This window comes from Cottoperca gobio, chromosome 20 (assembly GCF_900634415.1).
Source record: "Cottoperca gobio chromosome 20, fCotGob3.1, whole genome shotgun sequence".
NCBI lineage: Eukaryota > Metazoa > Chordata > Actinopteri > Perciformes > Bovichtidae > Cottoperca > Cottoperca gobio.
The window spans coordinates 12,488,906-12,505,685 of NC_041374.1; the positions used below are offsets into that span (position 1 = coordinate 12,488,906).

At 39.2% G+C, this 16,780-nt stretch overlaps 3 protein-coding genes and 1 non-coding gene across 7 annotated transcripts; 3 read left to right on the forward strand and 1 right to left on the reverse strand.

Moving 5' to 3' along the window:
• Positions 1–2,515: 2,515 nt before the first annotated feature.
• On the forward strand, positions 2,516–9,240 carry c20h11orf65 (chromosome 20 C11orf65 homolog). Of its 4 annotated transcripts, XR_003834206.1 has the most exons (11): positions 2,516–2,561; positions 4,535–4,625; positions 4,718–4,810; positions 4,883–4,936; positions 5,025–5,234; positions 5,529–5,659; positions 6,213–6,386; positions 6,545–6,600; positions 7,505–7,572; positions 8,643–8,744; positions 9,104–9,142. XR_003834206.1 is itself a non-coding variant. In XM_029457756.1 (10 exons), exons 1-9 carry the CDS (start codon positions 2,557–2,559, stop codon positions 7,570–7,572), a joined length of 882 nt encoding a protein of 293 aa, XP_029313616.1. In that variant the 5' UTR covers positions 2,516–2,556; the 3' UTR covers positions 9,104–9,240. The 4 variants fall into 4 exon arrangements, 2 of the variants coding, with proteins under 2 accessions (XP_029313616.1, XP_029313615.1); XM_029457756.1 differs by lacking the exon at positions 8,643–8,744 and having other exon boundaries at positions 9,104–9,240; XM_029457755.1 differs by lacking the exons at positions 8,643–8,744; positions 9,104–9,142 and adding an exon at positions 7,889–8,028.
• LOC115025469 (cytidine deaminase-like) lies at positions 9,108–10,187 on the forward strand. The gene is made up of 4 exons (XM_029457757.1): positions 9,108–9,278; positions 9,429–9,540; positions 9,738–9,795; positions 9,930–10,187. The coding sequence occupies exons 1-4, from the start codon at positions 9,131–9,133 to the stop codon at positions 10,056–10,058; spliced, it is 447 nt and encodes a 148-aa protein (XP_029313617.1). The 5' UTR covers positions 9,108–9,130; the 3' UTR covers positions 10,059–10,187.
• Positions 10,188–10,469: 282 nt separating this feature from the next.
• On the reverse strand, positions 10,470–10,541 carry trnac-gca (transfer RNA cysteine (anticodon GCA)). Its single transcript has one exon. It is a non-coding gene; the product is annotated as a tRNA-Cys (tRNA).
• A 193-nt stretch (positions 10,542–10,734) lies between these two features.
• Positions 10,735–12,739, forward strand: pomp (proteasome maturation protein). Its single transcript, XM_029457802.1, is given in 7 exon segments — positions 10,735–10,756; positions 10,759–10,802; positions 11,122–11,219; positions 11,530–11,590; positions 11,968–12,069; positions 12,232–12,325; positions 12,418–12,739. Coding segments are annotated over 7 exon segments (489 nt in total). The 3' UTR covers positions 12,486–12,739.
• The last annotated feature ends 4,041 nt before the right edge of the window (positions 12,740–16,780 follow it).

Consider the following 16,780-nt stretch of genomic DNA (forward strand, 5'->3'; position numbering starts at 1 on the left):
GTAATATCTGTGACATATTTATGTTCCCCTTGACTGTGTGAACTCCATGAAGTGATTCATGGTGTGTTTGTGTTGGTCTCATATTGCTGGGGTCTGAAGCAAAAGCGTCTCCATTGAGAGAGACCAGCTGCTGTCGTTTCTTCTCGGCACTGAGGTAAAAGCCATTTACCCCGGTGCAGAAATACTCCCAACAATCAGAAATCAAATGAGGAAATATCCTGTGTGGCTGATGAGGAGTGAGTATGAGAGGCACATTCAGTGACATGCAGGCTGTCTACATTTGGCACACCTAGTAGTTAATATGCAGAGATGATATGAAAATGGGGTCACCAATGGTAATGGTATGAATATGAATTTTGTCCTTGTGTCTTATATTCAAGGACACATTTGTCTTCCCGCTCTCATCAGTGGGGGTGCTAGTGACAGGTCAAGGGCAGAATAATGATATATGAGACAATGACAGCTTTAAATCAATAAGAATCTATATTTTTTTATTGCACACATCCGAAGATAATTTTATTCTGCGACAAACTGCACAATGGAGACCGAAGGGAATTATGTACCATCTTGGATTCAGTGTTTGCAGATCACAACATTCGTATCACCTCTCCTCCGTCTACCCAGGTAGAAGCTACATCAGGTCTCTTTGACTCGCACCCTTGCACTCTTTCAGTAGGTGTAACTCCAAACTATTTAAAACTCATTAGAAAAGCTGTGTTTTCACATAATATTTGGCAGGATAGAAATGTCAAACCAAACATGTTCAGAAATGTATTGTTTTGTGGGTAATTGTGTCTGATGAAAGCTCTTTTATCCTCTTCTGCCTTCACAACACTAATTGTCAGTCAAACGCAAACCAAATGTCTACAAAATTGAGATTTTGTAAAACTTATCTTAACTTGTACTTCAGGAGTATGAACTCATAAAATATTTTCCTCTATGCACCGGATGTTTGGAAATATGTTAATACGAATGTCTGTCCTTGTTTGGAGTCAAGATGCCACAGCATTCCCCCGGGGGAAATAAACAGACTGAAAGAAGAGGAAGACTTCGGCTTTGGAGAAACCTGGATTGAGTTTTGTTAGATGCCCACAGGATTTGGTGAGGAAATGCATTCTGTGGATATTTACATAATGGACATCTGTTTCGTTAGCAATTCATATCAGCAACTGTTATGTTTCTGAATTATGAGCACAATTTGTTTGGAGCGCAAACACGTCTATCGCCTGGGTTATTTGTGAGCCACAAGAATGTATATTTGAATATTGAGATGCTCATGAATACAGAGAGAGATTCTCACTGTGAAATCACTTGCCCTTTGATTTAAATGTATTCTGAAACCGTCACAGCTGAGGGGGCTAAAATTGAAACTAAATGTTTTATTTTTGTGTGTAACTGCATTCTGCTGTAACAGGGTTGATTCGGCACGCATGCTAGGTTTGTGGCAAGTTAGTGACTGGCCTTAATAACATTTAATCCAGTAAAAACATGAAGCACCAGAATCTATTTTTCCAGGAATCTGGTATGGGTTGGCATTTGAGGGGCTGGTGCCATGAGAAATAAATGATCTTGTGTGTTCTTTTATTTCCTTCATGACCTTTTGTGTGTGTGTGTGTGTGTGTGTGTGTGTGTGTGTGTGTGTGTGTGTGTGTGTGTGTGTGTGTGTGTGTGTGTGTGTGTGTGTGTGTGTACGCTTTGATGCATGCAGGGGAACATTTATGGCTGAGTGTTTCTTGACTCTCTGTAAGGCTTTCAGACCTCCAGTTCATGTTTTACTACAGTCACATCAACAGTTCTGATTTACTGCATTTGTTTATAACTATAAATCACACAGAGCCTGGCGGTGACACTACATAACACTGTCTGACAGATTAACTGAGAGAGTGGAGAGAGCCTGGCTAAACAGATTCCCAAAGATCCCTACTGATTTGGTGTGTGTGGTGGACGGATCCATAAACAGTGATGTGTAATGTTTGAGTGGTGGAAAGCCAAAGCTACGTTTCAGTTACTTGTGAAAGAGCTCCATCTAATGGCCAATAGGTAAAACCTTCTTTTTGTTAACCTTCGCCTGCACTGAATTTAAATCAGGTCAGTTTGTGTAACTCTCAGAAGCTGATAAACTTCATTGTTTTTAAATAAACAATCACTCTATACAATAAATGTTGCTGTTTGGCACTGGTTTGTGCCAACCAACAAAGTTTAGTGTGTAATATATAAATATAATGTCTTAATCTACTACCTGATATCAGATGACTTTGGCTTCAAAATAAAAGCATTCTTTTTTGGACGTGTCAGACAGCATTTATAAAAAATATCCCAAAATAGGCAACCTACGTTTTTAATTTTGGGGGGTTTTCCTTTTGATAGGCGTATGTATTTTATTAATTTGACCGCCATTGCCAACAATTACTTTGTTTTGAAAGTATCTTCCGGGTAATGCGTAATTTTAGCCACTTGACACACTGCGTTGCTAGGTAACCTAATGAAATAATTGGAAAACTCGTGTTAGCAGAAACCCTTTCAATTAACTTTAGACATTCAATTACAGAGGAATTCATGAGGTAATAGTTTTGTTTTCTTGTGACTTGAGTGCGTATGTAACATAACAATGGTTTTAGTCAAGTTGTTAAATCTAGTTATATCAAATCCTGTGTTTTATTTGGTTTTCAGTTGTTTTAGGATGTGTTAGCGTTAGCTAGCTAAGTTACTCACAACACCGAGTCAGTTATAAAGTAACTAGAGAGCTTTAGTCTCTGAAAAACGATCATAGCATACCAGTAATGAATACATCAGTCTAAGACAGGGGTCGGGAACCTTTTTGGCTGGGAGAGCCATAAAAGCCGAATATTGTTTTATTCATTTCCTTGAGAGCCATATATTTAATACATTTGAATGCAACTTTATGCGTGCATTTTTTAAGAATAACACGTCTCCGAGTACTAATAGCGGTATCAGTGTTTCATTGAACAGGTGCTCTTTTATTAAATACACTAAACGCTTACGTTATTTATCTCATTAATGTGCACGTTTCAGTGTTTACTGCACGGGTGTCAAACTCAAGGCAATTATATCCGACCCGCGAGAAAATATCATATGTCTGTCATAACTGGCCCGCCGGTTTTGGTAATTAAATCAATGCATGGCACAACCTTGGGAAAATACATTTGAGGAAGAATCTAAATGTGTAAATGAAATGAAAGTTTTTGGAAAGCAAAGGGAAACACAGCACAGATCTCTGGGACGATGTGAGCTGGCCTTTGTGTGCGACATAACGAAGCATCTCACTGTTAAACCTGCAGCTTCAGGGCCGTGTGATCACAGACATGTGTGATGCAGTGAGAGCTTTCCAAGCCGAGCTGCCTGTGGGAGACTCGGATGCAGAAGGAAACTTTGGTCACTACGTGTTTCCAAACACTGACAAACCATCTCCACCTCTGTGTTCCCGACAGCATTCTGCTGATCAACTGAGAGCATTTGCCGACTTTGCTGCTCAGAAATTTAAATTAAACTGCTCAGCAATCCGTTTGCAGTTGACTTAAATATGTTTCATATCTTTTTGCACTTTATCCAATATGTGTATCCCGTTCAATAAATGTGGACCGTGTTTGGCCCTCTCTGTGATTGAGTTTAACCCCCCCGGTCTACTGCTTGCTCTGTGCAGTTTCTCTTCTGCTCGGTTTCGCGAAAGGCGGGGCTCCGTCCCCTACGCACACACACACGTGTGAACACACCTTAACCTACAGCCAGAGACAGAGCGGAGGAAAGGAGAGGGGAGAACTAAAAACAAATCCGCTGCTAAATGTTTTACTTTAAAATGACACAATGTAATTATTTCTTACTTGTTAATCATGTTAAAAAATGTCAGCGAGCCATATTGCGTCATCGAAAGAGCCACAGGTTCCCGACCCCTGGTCTAAGACATAACTTGTGACCCACCTGCACATCATTTGACCCCTTGTGTTTCCACACTTTAAGGTTATCCATTGTGCTAAATGCACTTATAGCATCACAGTTCTTATTATGCAGCAGGGTGGTCCCTTTATGAATGACAATATATCATATTATTGTGCTGTTATTGATGCAATAATTTGTAGGCAGCATTTTAATGCTGTAGTAAGTGAGGGGAAGCTAATTATATCTAGTTTATATACTCTTTGGTAGATTCATCAGTAGCAAATGATCATATTTTATAAAATGATCACATGTTTTGTATGTAAAATCTTAATCTGAGAAATAACTACCAACTGTAGTTATAAATAAATTGAATAAAAAGTATAATATTTCCCTCTGAAATGTAGTGGAGTTAAAGTATAAAGTAGAAGATAATGAAAATACTTAAGTAAAGTACAAGTACACACCTTCAGTTTGTACTTGTAGTAATAAATGCCGTTACATTCCACCACTGTCTTAACAGGGCTCCTTACGAGAACCTTTATTCATAGTTTTAGTAACATACGTTATATCTTGCTGCACCCGTCTTTGTTCCTTCTCATCTCTTCTCTTTCTCTAATCTCATTTCAAAATATGCCTCCAGTTTACTGGAAGAGGGTCCCCGGGAGTCCCAGCGGGAGAGACTGCGGCAGATAGCAGCCATAATAATTCAGAAGACCTGGAGAAGATTTTTGGTAGGTGCTGTTGTGGGCATACACACTCTTGCACATGCAAAAATTAAAGTCAACACGCATTAACTAAAACATGTTTTCTAACCAAACTGTAGTGCAGAGAGGTCTTCAAGTATTTCAAAGAGCTCGTCAGCCATTGCAACCAGCGGGATCCCAAAACGATCCTCAAATCTGTCAATCCTCGAGAGGTAACAGAAACGCTGCTCTTAAAACAACCAATACAATAAATAATAATACAAATATTTACTTTCCTGTGGCAGGCAGAGTTACTGGATGCTGCTGCTGGTGTGTTCATCAGATTTCGACTTGGAGGGGTAGGAGCTAAATAAGGAAACTGGTAAATCCCTCAACAGCTTTAATCATGCAGACCTGGTTACATGTTGCTTATACCTTTGCCTTCAGATTACCTTTCCTCCCAACATCTATTACAAGATATTCACCCATCGACCCATCACAGACGTGTGTGCCAGCAGCCCAAAGGACTACACCCAGCTCGACCTTAAGAAAGCTGTGGCCCGACAGACCAACAATAGCTGGCCTCTTGTGCAGGAGGACCGATCAGGATGGTACCAGCGCCTGGAGAACAACAGCTGGAGGCTCTTCTGTAGCAAGGTGAAGAACGTGTCAGTGTTTTTCACCATATTTGTACAAGTGAAGAGTATTTGTTGTGTAATTCTGCTCTTTGTGTCAAGAGTCTGACACACTTGAAGTAAATAGATGAACAGCTACAACATCATTTTGTCTTGATCATACCAAATAGTTTGATTGAGTTTAGGACATTGTGTAAGTTGAACCATAACGCTGTCATGTCCCTTTATTTAACTAAAAACAAAGTTAGTTATGAGTTCAACTTAACCACTAAAAGCAGATGTCTGTTTACGTGCTTTGTCTTCTTCTCTCCGACAGGTGGTTTCCATGGGTGAGCCTACAGAGATCAGTGCTAACAAGAAATTGGACTTTCACTATTCCAGGTTGCAGCGGCAACAGGATGTAGACATGTGGCGGAAGAAGAGGAAAATTGAATGGCTGAAGCAGATGTGAGTCTGTTCCTTAGAGCTGCACAAATAAACCAAGGGAATATGTCATTTCCGGGTTATATCTTTATCTAGATCAGAAAATGGATTCACAAAACTTGTTTTATCATGTAACAAACTGAATATGTGTGTGTGTGCAAAAGGACTTTATGGGTTTTTAGCATAGACATAAGGTGTGGCTGTGAGGATGGCACTGTGGGCAAACGTCCATTGGACTCGTGGATGAACTGAGTAGAATTTAATAATCAAAGGTCAAAGTTCGCTGTGACCTCACAAGAACACATTTTTGGCCATAACTGAAGAATTCATATGCCAATTGTGACGACTCTAATAGGATACATATTTTAGACAGATATGGATAGTTGGCGGAGGCGTTAATCAAATATATATCTTTTTTTTTTTTTCAATCGTCAAATAAATACTCAAAACCTTTAACCAGTTCTGTTCATCTTTACCATTTCAATATATTTGAATCTCCTTTTATATTCTTTGTTCTATTATAAAGTGTGGAAGATACACATCTGAGGCAGGGTCATGCGTTTGTCCTCACATACAGGTTTAACCAGGGTCGTCTGCAGACTCATCCAGTGCACCATCACATGGCGACGACGCTGGTGGAGATCTCAGCCCAACAGGTGATGGACACCATTGAAGAGAAGGGAAATGATGAGATACTGGAGTGGGAGCTGGATGAGCTCCTGGCCTGGACCAACACTCTCAACTTTGAGGAGTAAGATCCTCTGCTCACTGTCAACTACTGTAGCAGACGGTGAAGGTTTCTGCCATTCTGGTGCTTTCTGTTGAAGCGATGGCTTGTAATTTAATCTGTGTCAATAATGTTTTCATCTTTATCATTATGTAACATATTTTGCTCTTTTGCCTGTGCAGGTATCTGCAGGAGTGGAGAGGTTTGGCCTGCAGTAACTCATCCGAGCCAAGCAAAGGTGAACATTTGTAGTAATGGCTGCATATCGTCGCTGCTGCAGAAATTACTTGTTATTCCTGCTCATCTAATATTTTACAGCAGCCGGAGGCTCAGTAAATGGAACTGAAAAAGTATTACATTAGTTATCAACTTTCTGTCACAGTATGTCTCAGGAGAGGACCCAATTGCAGGACGCAGATGATGATTTTAACCAAAAAGAGAGCTTTATTAACAAAAGCTAATAAACATACAGAAATACAAAGTAACAAAACAACACAAACCAATCAGGGGACGAGCAGACCACGAACAGGCAGATACGGGCCGGTAACAAACACGTAACATGAATAACAATCCAACAAAGAACACTGAGACAGACAAGGATATATACACAGACACTAAATGAGGGAACGAGACACACCTGGGAGAGAAAGGCAAATACACAGGAGCAAACTAATGAAGGGAACGAGACACACCTGGGGGAGAAAGGCAGAAAACACAAGGGCAGGAAGTAAAACCAGACATGACACAAGGGGATGGGAACATTTCAAAATAAAACAGGAAACAGAAACTAAGATCATAACACTTTCATCCCACTTTCCCAGAGTCAGAAACTGATAAATGCCTTAGGACAGATTTTCCCTTAGTTTTAGCCTTTTTCCACTCTTCATCTCACCGTCTCAGAAGTTGAAAAGCCTTTTATAGTATTTGCTGTAATACCTTCTGCTGTTTAAATTCAGGACCACCAAGGCTGTATTTCCATCAGTGTATAACTCACCTACAGTAACACCAAACCTATTGACCATGGCTTTGTTCACATACAGTTTGCCACTGATGTGTTCTCATTTCATTCAGTTTTTTCTTTCTCTCCCTTCAATCCTTTTGTCCTTTGTTCCTTTTCTCTTGACCTCCTCTTCCTCTCACAGATTTCCATTCATATCCACCCGGGTTAGATCCACATGAGTTTGCTGCTGTGGCTGATGAAGACAGTTAGGTAACACAGAATAAAATAATCTATATTAGAACCATCTCAGTGTGTACGTGCTAATTGTGCAGCACATGTTAGCATTTTCTAAAGTCATCTCCATAACAGGAGCAACATAACTGTGTCTGGAAGATGCGATGCAAACCAGTGTACTTATAATTCCCAGTTCCAAAGAACTGTCGTGATGTGTGCTGTTAGATCATATTTGTAGATATTATTAAATTATTATTTTTTACGAGTCGTTAGTATGAGTGTTTAAATGAGATGAACGTCTGTGACCCGAAATCAACAAATCTGTTATTGAATCTCTGTGACATCAAACCAGATCAAAGTGATTATAACTGGAGACATCTGGCCCACAGAATGGATTTCTGTTTCCTCTGAATATCACAAGACCCGCGGGCCACATTTGAATGTTTTTGTCTAGTTGTCTGTGAACCAATTATGTACATTTGAGTAAAGGCCTCAGCTTGTGTCCTTGACTTTTAATGCAATCATGTATGTAAAATGTATCTTCAAAAAGACGTGTGTCCTGACGTACTACTCAGTGCAGCTCACTGTGAGGACACATTGGACATTTGCAAACCAAATGTTTCAGACATCTATCACAACATGTACATTTTGTATGTTGCGTGTATGTTTTGCACCCACTTCCTTCTTTAATTTGAATTTTAAGTATCATGTATTAATTTCTCCTAGTTTTGATGATGAGAGAAACAGATCAGTTCAACGTTTAGGCTGAATGCAAGAACTGTTCAATAAAAGAAATATTCAATAAGAACAAAAAAAGAACCAGTGCTGCCAAGTTGCAAAATAATAATAATGGCTACCGTACGTCTACTAGAGAGGGCTTGTTTGCGTATTGGTATATTTGTTTATGTATTCTCTCATAATGTTCATCTTTATTATGTTGTTTATCATGTCACTATATCCATATACCTCCTTGAAAGATCAGAGTAATCTTAAAGTAGTTTTTTAAGCCTAAAACGTTATAAATTGCACAGTATGTATAGTGCAGTGATCAAGTTTGTTGAGTAGTAGATGTCATTGTAATAATTCTCTGTTCCGAGTTGTTACAGTTAGTGTTGGAGTGAGAGGAACATCAGTTAACTTGAGCATCAAAGCAGATCAAACTGGCTGTAGCCTCAAACACCTGGATACACCCAGAGAATTGGCCTCTGGTGGGATTTTAATTTTTTGCATGACTGTTACTCAAATGTGTCATGCAAATGTATGGTAATTTTACTGCATTTAAACTGGAATTGACTTCACTCCTCTCACACTCGTACAAGGTAAGGTAAAGTTTGTTGAACTGTCTTTCTCTCTCATGTCAACTCTCATTTTCTTGTTACCTCTTTGATTGGAACTTAGGGGTCTATACTGCTTTTGCTATAGCTTAATTAGCACCGTTGTTTTTCTATATTATACTATACAGTAAGTGTATGTTTTTAGACGTATAATACAGCCTTAAAAGTAACATTTCCTAAATGATTTTCTCCACTAACTCATCTCCTGTCTCTCTCTTGCTCCAACTCAACAGCAGCAGCATCGTACCAAAGCATCTGAAATGGCAAACCTGAAGACTGGTGAAGCAGACGACTGGATCAAATCTCTTATTCAAGAGTCCAACAAGGCCAAAGAGTTCTCTTACTGTCCTTACAGTCAACTCCAAGTGGGCTCAGCCCTGTTAACAGAAGATGGAAAGATTTTCTCAGGTAAACCATGATTCTTTTCAAACAGTCATATGAGTATCAGTGACGTAAATATAAAAAACCTTTTTATATTTCTTGTTCATTTGGTGAAAACCAGTAAAAAAACAAACACCTTGAGCAATTCAAATAAAGTATTTCTTTGTTTTTTGACAGGCTGCAATGTTGAAAATGCCTGCTTCTACCTTGGTCTGTGTGCAGAGAGGAACGCTATAAACAAGGCTGTTTCTGAAGGATACAGGAAATTTAAGGCCATAGCTGTTTCCAGGTACTGTACAGTAGGTTTGTGTGTTTGGGATAAATGCATTTATAGCTTTTAAGTGGACATGTTGACACTGAGAAAACATGTTTTACAATTCAGATTCACAAGTGAAATTAAGACGGCTTCAATAAAGTGGCATGTAAGTCATATTTGTTGCCAAGAGAGACACCATTATTATTTCATTAAAAAGTCTCTTTCTGCAGTAACCTCGAGGACCGGGTGATCCCTCCTTGTGGCGCCTGCCGACAGGTCATCAGAGAGGTAATGCAGGCTTAAAGATTATTCAGCAATTTTATACTACAGAGTCATTAATTTGATCGCTAATTGAGGAAACCCAAATATGAGAACATTCATGCTTGTAGTTATGGCCCTATTTTTCAAACCTTGCTTCTCAGTTTGGTGATATCCCCGTCTTCATGACCAAGGTGGATGGATCCTACACCATGATGACATTGGAGGAGCTGCTCCCACTATCATGGGGTGCTGAGTACCTGGAGGAGCTGGACTTTCCAAAAACAGTCTAACATCTAGTAGATGTCATCATGCATGAAGTGATGTGCACTGTTCATTTTTTTGTGACTCCCAGCTTTGAGTGTTATAAGTGTATGAACAGACAACAATTGAAAATAAAAGGATCTGATGAATACATTTCACTTCAGTATGTCAATCGTTTTATTTTGAAATGAAGGCCTGTATCTTTAAATGGCTTGTGTCTGTGTAAATTGTATCTTGTGCCAGAGATTGTGACATGACCTTGAATAACTCTACTCATATTATAAACCAGGCTGAATAGTGCATGATAATGCAGGTAATACAGGGTGCACAGTTGGACAATAAAACGTGTCGAACATACTGTGTTATGGGCCAATCTACAGAGATCAGCTAAATGACACAATTTCGTGTGCACCGGTCATCAGTGACAAGACCTCGAAAAGAGGGGGCACCCGGATTTGAACCGGGGACCTCTTGATCTGCAGTCAAATGCTCTACCACTGAGCTATACCCCCTTCTGTCATTGAAGGGAGATGGACCGTTTATAAACAGTATAATTATTGTGTTAACAATGGGTGAAATTGTTAAACATTTCAAAATGATTGAAGACAAACCAGCAAGGCATACAGTGCTTGGATGTATAATACGACGGGGCTTTTTTTTAATAGTAAATTGTGCACAACATCAGCTTGAACCGGATGTGTCGTAATGAAAACGCGACCTAACCGGATATTCAAGTGTATCCAACAGAAAGTGGAACAAACGGAATCACAATGGTATGGTTGCAGTCTTAACTCATGTAACATCATTTATGCTATCGTAATCATAATGATTTCCATGGTATTGTTTGCTACACTTATACGAATGCCTATTTTACCTGCTCGCATCTTTATCTACTGTATCCTCTGAAATCCAGTAACGTTAGTAGTGAATTTGATTAGTCACTCGAGCTAATGCTAGCTAGCACTTAGCTAACTATGAGGCTCCATACCTTTAGCTAAAGATGGTTATAGCTTTTGGTGTTTGTATCCGAGTTATGCTAAATAAACATTAGCAGTTATAAACTGTGAATGTGAATGCTTTTTGTTTTTACAGAATACTCGAGGACTCCGCTCTGAGCTGAAAGACAGCGTACCTGTGGCAGGCTTCTGTCCACAGGGAGCTTATGGTGTGCAGGACTCTCTGCGTAGTGGGTGAGACACTGCCACCAATAATACTAATCTGGTGTAACCTAATGCTATATGTATAAACCTTCTCCTACCAAGTTCGCACAAGTATTTATTTACTTGCTTATAACAAATATATATGTATACCATTGTGTACCTAATTATCCATTAAATCCAGTTATCCAAATGATGTTGTTTGTGTGACAGCTTTCTCTGGTAAGAGGAACTGATTTAATTGTTCAGTCTTTTTGGTCATAGCTTATGATAGTACCACCTCTTGAAACCACAGTACATGTACATTATACTGATTTTCACTGTATTTTGTTTTGTTACACAGCTTTACCAGCGTAAAGAATGAGCTCCTTCCAAGCCACCCGCTGGAGCTCTCCGAGAAAAATGTAAGTAATTTTCATTGTAAGAGAAAAAAGTCATTTTTAAAAACTGCACACTTTTGACCTTTTGACTTGTCATAGTAGGAAAATCCCATGTAAAAGTCGTAACACTTAACAATAGATGCATATAGCTTTCCAAGTGAGGTCATGGTCACACATGCAAATTAACGCCACTTCCTTTCTATGCGAGCACAGGGGCGGGAAAAAAAACATTTACTTTCGTTGGGCGAAGCACATTCGCATTGAGTTTTAAGTTTGGTGAACTTTTGTTTTTTTGTTACAAGCAGCTGAGTCGCAGTAATAAAGAGTGAAAGTTTAATTGTGGAAATTATGCTTGTTGTCCCTTGGGTCTTGAACATTGTTGTGTGCTTCTGTGGGTGCAGTTCCTGCAGAACCAGGACAAGATGAATTTCTCTACTCTCAGAAACGTCCAAGGTCTTCATGCTCCACTCAAACTGCAGATGGAGTACAGGGCAGCTAGACAGGTAACACACAAGCTGCATATTGTGTAAATTCACACACAAGCTGCATGTCCAAGTAATCCACTTCCCCAGTTCTGACCTTTTGCTCGTCTCCCTGTTTATTGTTTGTTTTTATCATTCTTCTCTCTCCATAACTCTTGATGTCTGTCCCTCCTCTTCTTCCAGGTCCAGCGTCTGCCGTTCTTGCAGAGTTCAAACCTGGCTCTGGATACGCTGCGAGGCAGTGACGAGTCCATCGGCTTTGAAGACATCCTCAACGGTGAGAACCTCATCCCTGCACCTTCATTCACACAACAACCGTCTGAATAAGATATCTAACCACCACACTATTTGTGTCCTTTTATCCTGCAGATCCTACACAGAGTGAAATGATGGGTGAGCCACACATGATGGTGGAATACAAACTGGGAATGTTGTGAAAGAAGATGGACACACATAATACACAGCTTCATGTGTAGATTTTGATTTATTATTTGTCTGCATACATTTGTTTATTGGCTTAAGAACTGACTCAGTAATGTTTTGGAAAAGAAATGGGCTTGATGTGTGTGTGTGTGTGTGTGGTTACCCTGTAAATGACCGATCTGGAGTGTTAAAACAGTCATTCAGTTCTGCTTTTGTATGATTCCAATCCGGTTGGTATTTCTATTAAACTTCATAACCTTCCTCATGATGTGTTTGGTTCATGTGACAAATTATTTAACTTGCAACACACAAATAAATGTTTCATGTCAAGAAAAGTTATCAAATCATCTACAATTGTTCAGCTCACAGGATGTTGTGTTACGTCTTTATACAACTGGTATTCTTCATTTTTGGGCTGTCGTTGAAGATTTATCTGACATTATTTAACTGCTTTCTGACGCCACGAATACTACATTGCAACACTAGGCATTGCACTAATGTGTTACACCGTACTAAAAATGAATAGTGATGTCATAATGCCCTAACACTGTAGGTTACAGCCATGAAAGCTATGGAGTCCACTGTGGTGTTTGCACTAATGCACAAGATGCTTGGAAACTGAAATATGACAGGGTTATCTGACCATAATACTTTAGTTGTTTTTAATCAACTACAGCTCATGAGAAACATCTACCTGCCTAGATCTGTGGCAAACCATTCATGGGATATGTTGAGTAACAGACAACTGATTGATAATGATTAAAGGATCAGGTCCTGAAATGTTTTACAGCACATATACAGTAGGTGGTATGAGTAGATTTAGCTAAGAATAGGAAGAGACAACACCTGTGTCGCCCTGGAATCTTTCAGAAACAATGAAAGAAGCTCAGAAAGAAGCTTAAGGTCCCAGAGACAGTTATAGTCTGTGCATATGTCTGATTATCTATTCTAAATATACAACCATATTCCTCCACTACTAGAATTAACAAGAAAAGAGGACAAAACTCAGACAATTAACCAATAATGACCAACAATAAATAAAACAGCTATGAACACCCGGGCAAAGAAGGAAGAAAAAACGTGTTGGTGTTTAATATAATAGTTCTATGATATACAATCATCATCATAAACAATTACTCAAACCAGTACAATACTGTAGTGCTCTCTACATCTCTGTATATAACCTATGCTGCTCAAACATCTGTGTTAGAGCTAGCAGATGTATTCCTCTTATGTTGGTGTGTTTTTATAATAAATCAAAAAATGTCTTTAATTATGTTATTTAAAACAATGAAGCTAAAACGGTTAAAAGGCTAGTCAAGGCCGACGGTGAGGGAGGGGAGAGAAGAAACGTAGAGGTTCTGTAACTCACTGTAGCAATCAATTGAAATCTCACCGCCATCGGACCAACCAGGGTGACAAGGATTCCTTCGTGTATTTATAGTACTGCATGGATACCTGTGTCTCAGACACGGTGGTGAATTTATTCACACGACTATTCACGAACAAATATAGATTGTGTAGACACCGTTAAACAATATTTCTGGCATCACACATATATATTGCTGTTCATAAGCCTGAAATTATCAAATTTAAAACATATCCTGGGCTGCAGTGCATGCTGGGAAATACGTCACGCTGTAGGAGTTATGTATACTTTTAAACAAAGCATATTTACTAATTAGCAGCAATTATTGGTATTTATATGAACATTAAAGGAATACACTGTAGTCTAAACTATTGTCTTAATGCAAAACTAATACGATAGTCGGGCTTTATTTGACGATAAAACGGTAATTCTGACACTAACGCGGCTGTCTGGTTATCAAAGATGATTCAAGGGTCGAGAGAGAAATCCGTCTGCATACAGGTCACAATGATGTTCTCCTAAAGCGAATAAGCAGTTGTTACAACATAACCGTAAATTATTGGTGGCCTTGTCCAGTAGGCTGCACGTCTGTTTGTTTTATTTAATAAGCCTTTATTTATTAAGCTTTTATTTCTCAATAGTTAATTATGTCTTGTTTATTTTTATTAAAGAGGTAAATAAATGCATTTTAATGTCTTTACATTACAAAAATGAATGCATTTAAAAACAGAACAAACTGTTTAGTTTGTGGGTCTACATGCACACACTGAAGGCTACATTCATAGGCCTACAGAAGGCTTGCAAAGGCTATCTGATACAACATTATGCCCTGGTGGCTCTGCATGTTTTCTCCATGATTCACATGAGGTGACAAAACCTAAACAGTCCATGTTGTTTTCTCAAACCCACAGACTGCATCTTCCATAACTTATTATATTGCTTTAATGGTTTTAATAATGGACCAATAACAGATCTATTTCAGGCCAAACTGATACTGATGAAACTCTGCCACGTCTGATGAAACGGCACATAGCAGAGCTGTAATCACTTCCTGTGATATGATTTGTTTTTAGGAATATGTGTGAAACTTCCCCATTGATAAAAAAATACTGCATATAGCTTAATACACTCCCTTGGGAACTGTTGAATCAGTATTTGCCAACATAAACAACTTGCACTTTAAAGCTACTTTAATCATGTCAGTAGACAGCCTGGAGAAGATACACCATTACAAACACAGTGTGGCTTAAGTAAAGTGTAGGAAGTTCCTAAGACTAGGATTTCTGACAGTAATAGGATCCATATGTGTTGTGGTGTGTGATAATATGATAATTAAAAATAAGGAGCTTGACCTATGGTAAAATGTTAGGTCTATTATTGTTTTTGGTAGGGACTCTAGATTCAGAACCTTTTATAATTAAAGTTCATCCTGCTTACTTGTTGAATGTAGGCCAGGGGTTTCAAACATGCGGCCCAGGGGCCAAAACCGGACCGCCAGAGGGTCCAGTCCGGCCCGCGGGATGACTTTGCAAAGTGTAAAAATGTGTTGTTTTGATCATAAAGTAAAATACTGCTCCAGATACCTGTGACGGAATGTTGTGTGCCTTTGTAGATACACTGATCTGTAAGTTATAATGACACCCCTGATGTAGGCTATTAATACTCAACATATTGGGTAGGCCTATGCCAATTTGGTAACTTGTTGGTAACACCTGTCGGGGGCGGGGCTTCAGGGCTCTGCTGACTGAGTCTAACATGTCGTCTGCAGCGGGGGGCCTCGACTCATGGACTTCACTTTTGCTGCTGGATGCTTGATGCTGGATAACTAACGTTACATTCTGGATAACTAACGTTAAATGGATGCTGGATATGCTAAGGTTACAACCTTCTTCTTCACTTCCCGGGATCCAACAAGTAGGAGCAGAGAGCCTCCTGGAAGCAGACTCGAATACCTGGGTTTCTGACTGTGATTAAACAGTAAGCAGCGACTTTGGTGTGTGTGTTTTCCCCTAATGATGAAGAGTTACACTTAATTGTGCCTTTAACATAAGTGAATACAGACATTACCGCACTATTTCTTTGACTTTCAAGAATCAAGTTTACACAAGACACTAAACACTTGTCTTAATTTGTTCAGATAATTAATTCACATCCCCTCCCCAACCACAAGATGGCAGTATTCACCCACACTGAGCTGCTCACATTGGCCTCCAGTTTGTTGCTAACCCACTTTTCTTTTAATCAGGTCCTATGTTGGTAAAAGCTCAGTTATGGACATTTTGTCTTTGTACCTGAGGGGACTCCGCTGACAGCCTGATGTCACTTTACTTACATTGCTGAAAAGCCTTTAAAGCGAGGCTGTTAAAGGCTCATGATGCTGTCTTTGACAACAAATAACACTCCCTGTGGGTCAGCTCGGGGCAGCTGTTAGTCACGATACATACTGTAGTACAATAGATCTGTTTGCACTCGTATGTGCAATCCCCAGTGATTTATCCGCTAACATGGCATTTACTGTCATGAAGCAAATCCAGATTTTATGGCATGCAATGCCTGGAAGTAAAAAAACAATCATGCAAAATGGTCCAGTGATGTTTACTGAAGAAAAACATATGTACAACTTGAAATTTAAAAATAGAAGTCATTAGCACCAGGATGTTTTACAACTGTGCTTCAAGTTAATGAATACAGTTTACAGACTTTTCTGAGTAATTAGAAATAGTTCCGAGCTTGTGGGCATCGCTTAAAACTGACGCCGTGGAACCAAAGATTTCTCATTAGGAAGCTTCATCCTCCGTGTCTTCATGGAAGGAGGAGACACGTTAGATTAATGATGAACAATGAATTTTGGTCCAGACATTCATGGTCCCCATGATGAATCATATTGACACAATGTAGACATTTTTGGTTTTAGTAGATTTCCATAAAATGTCCTACACA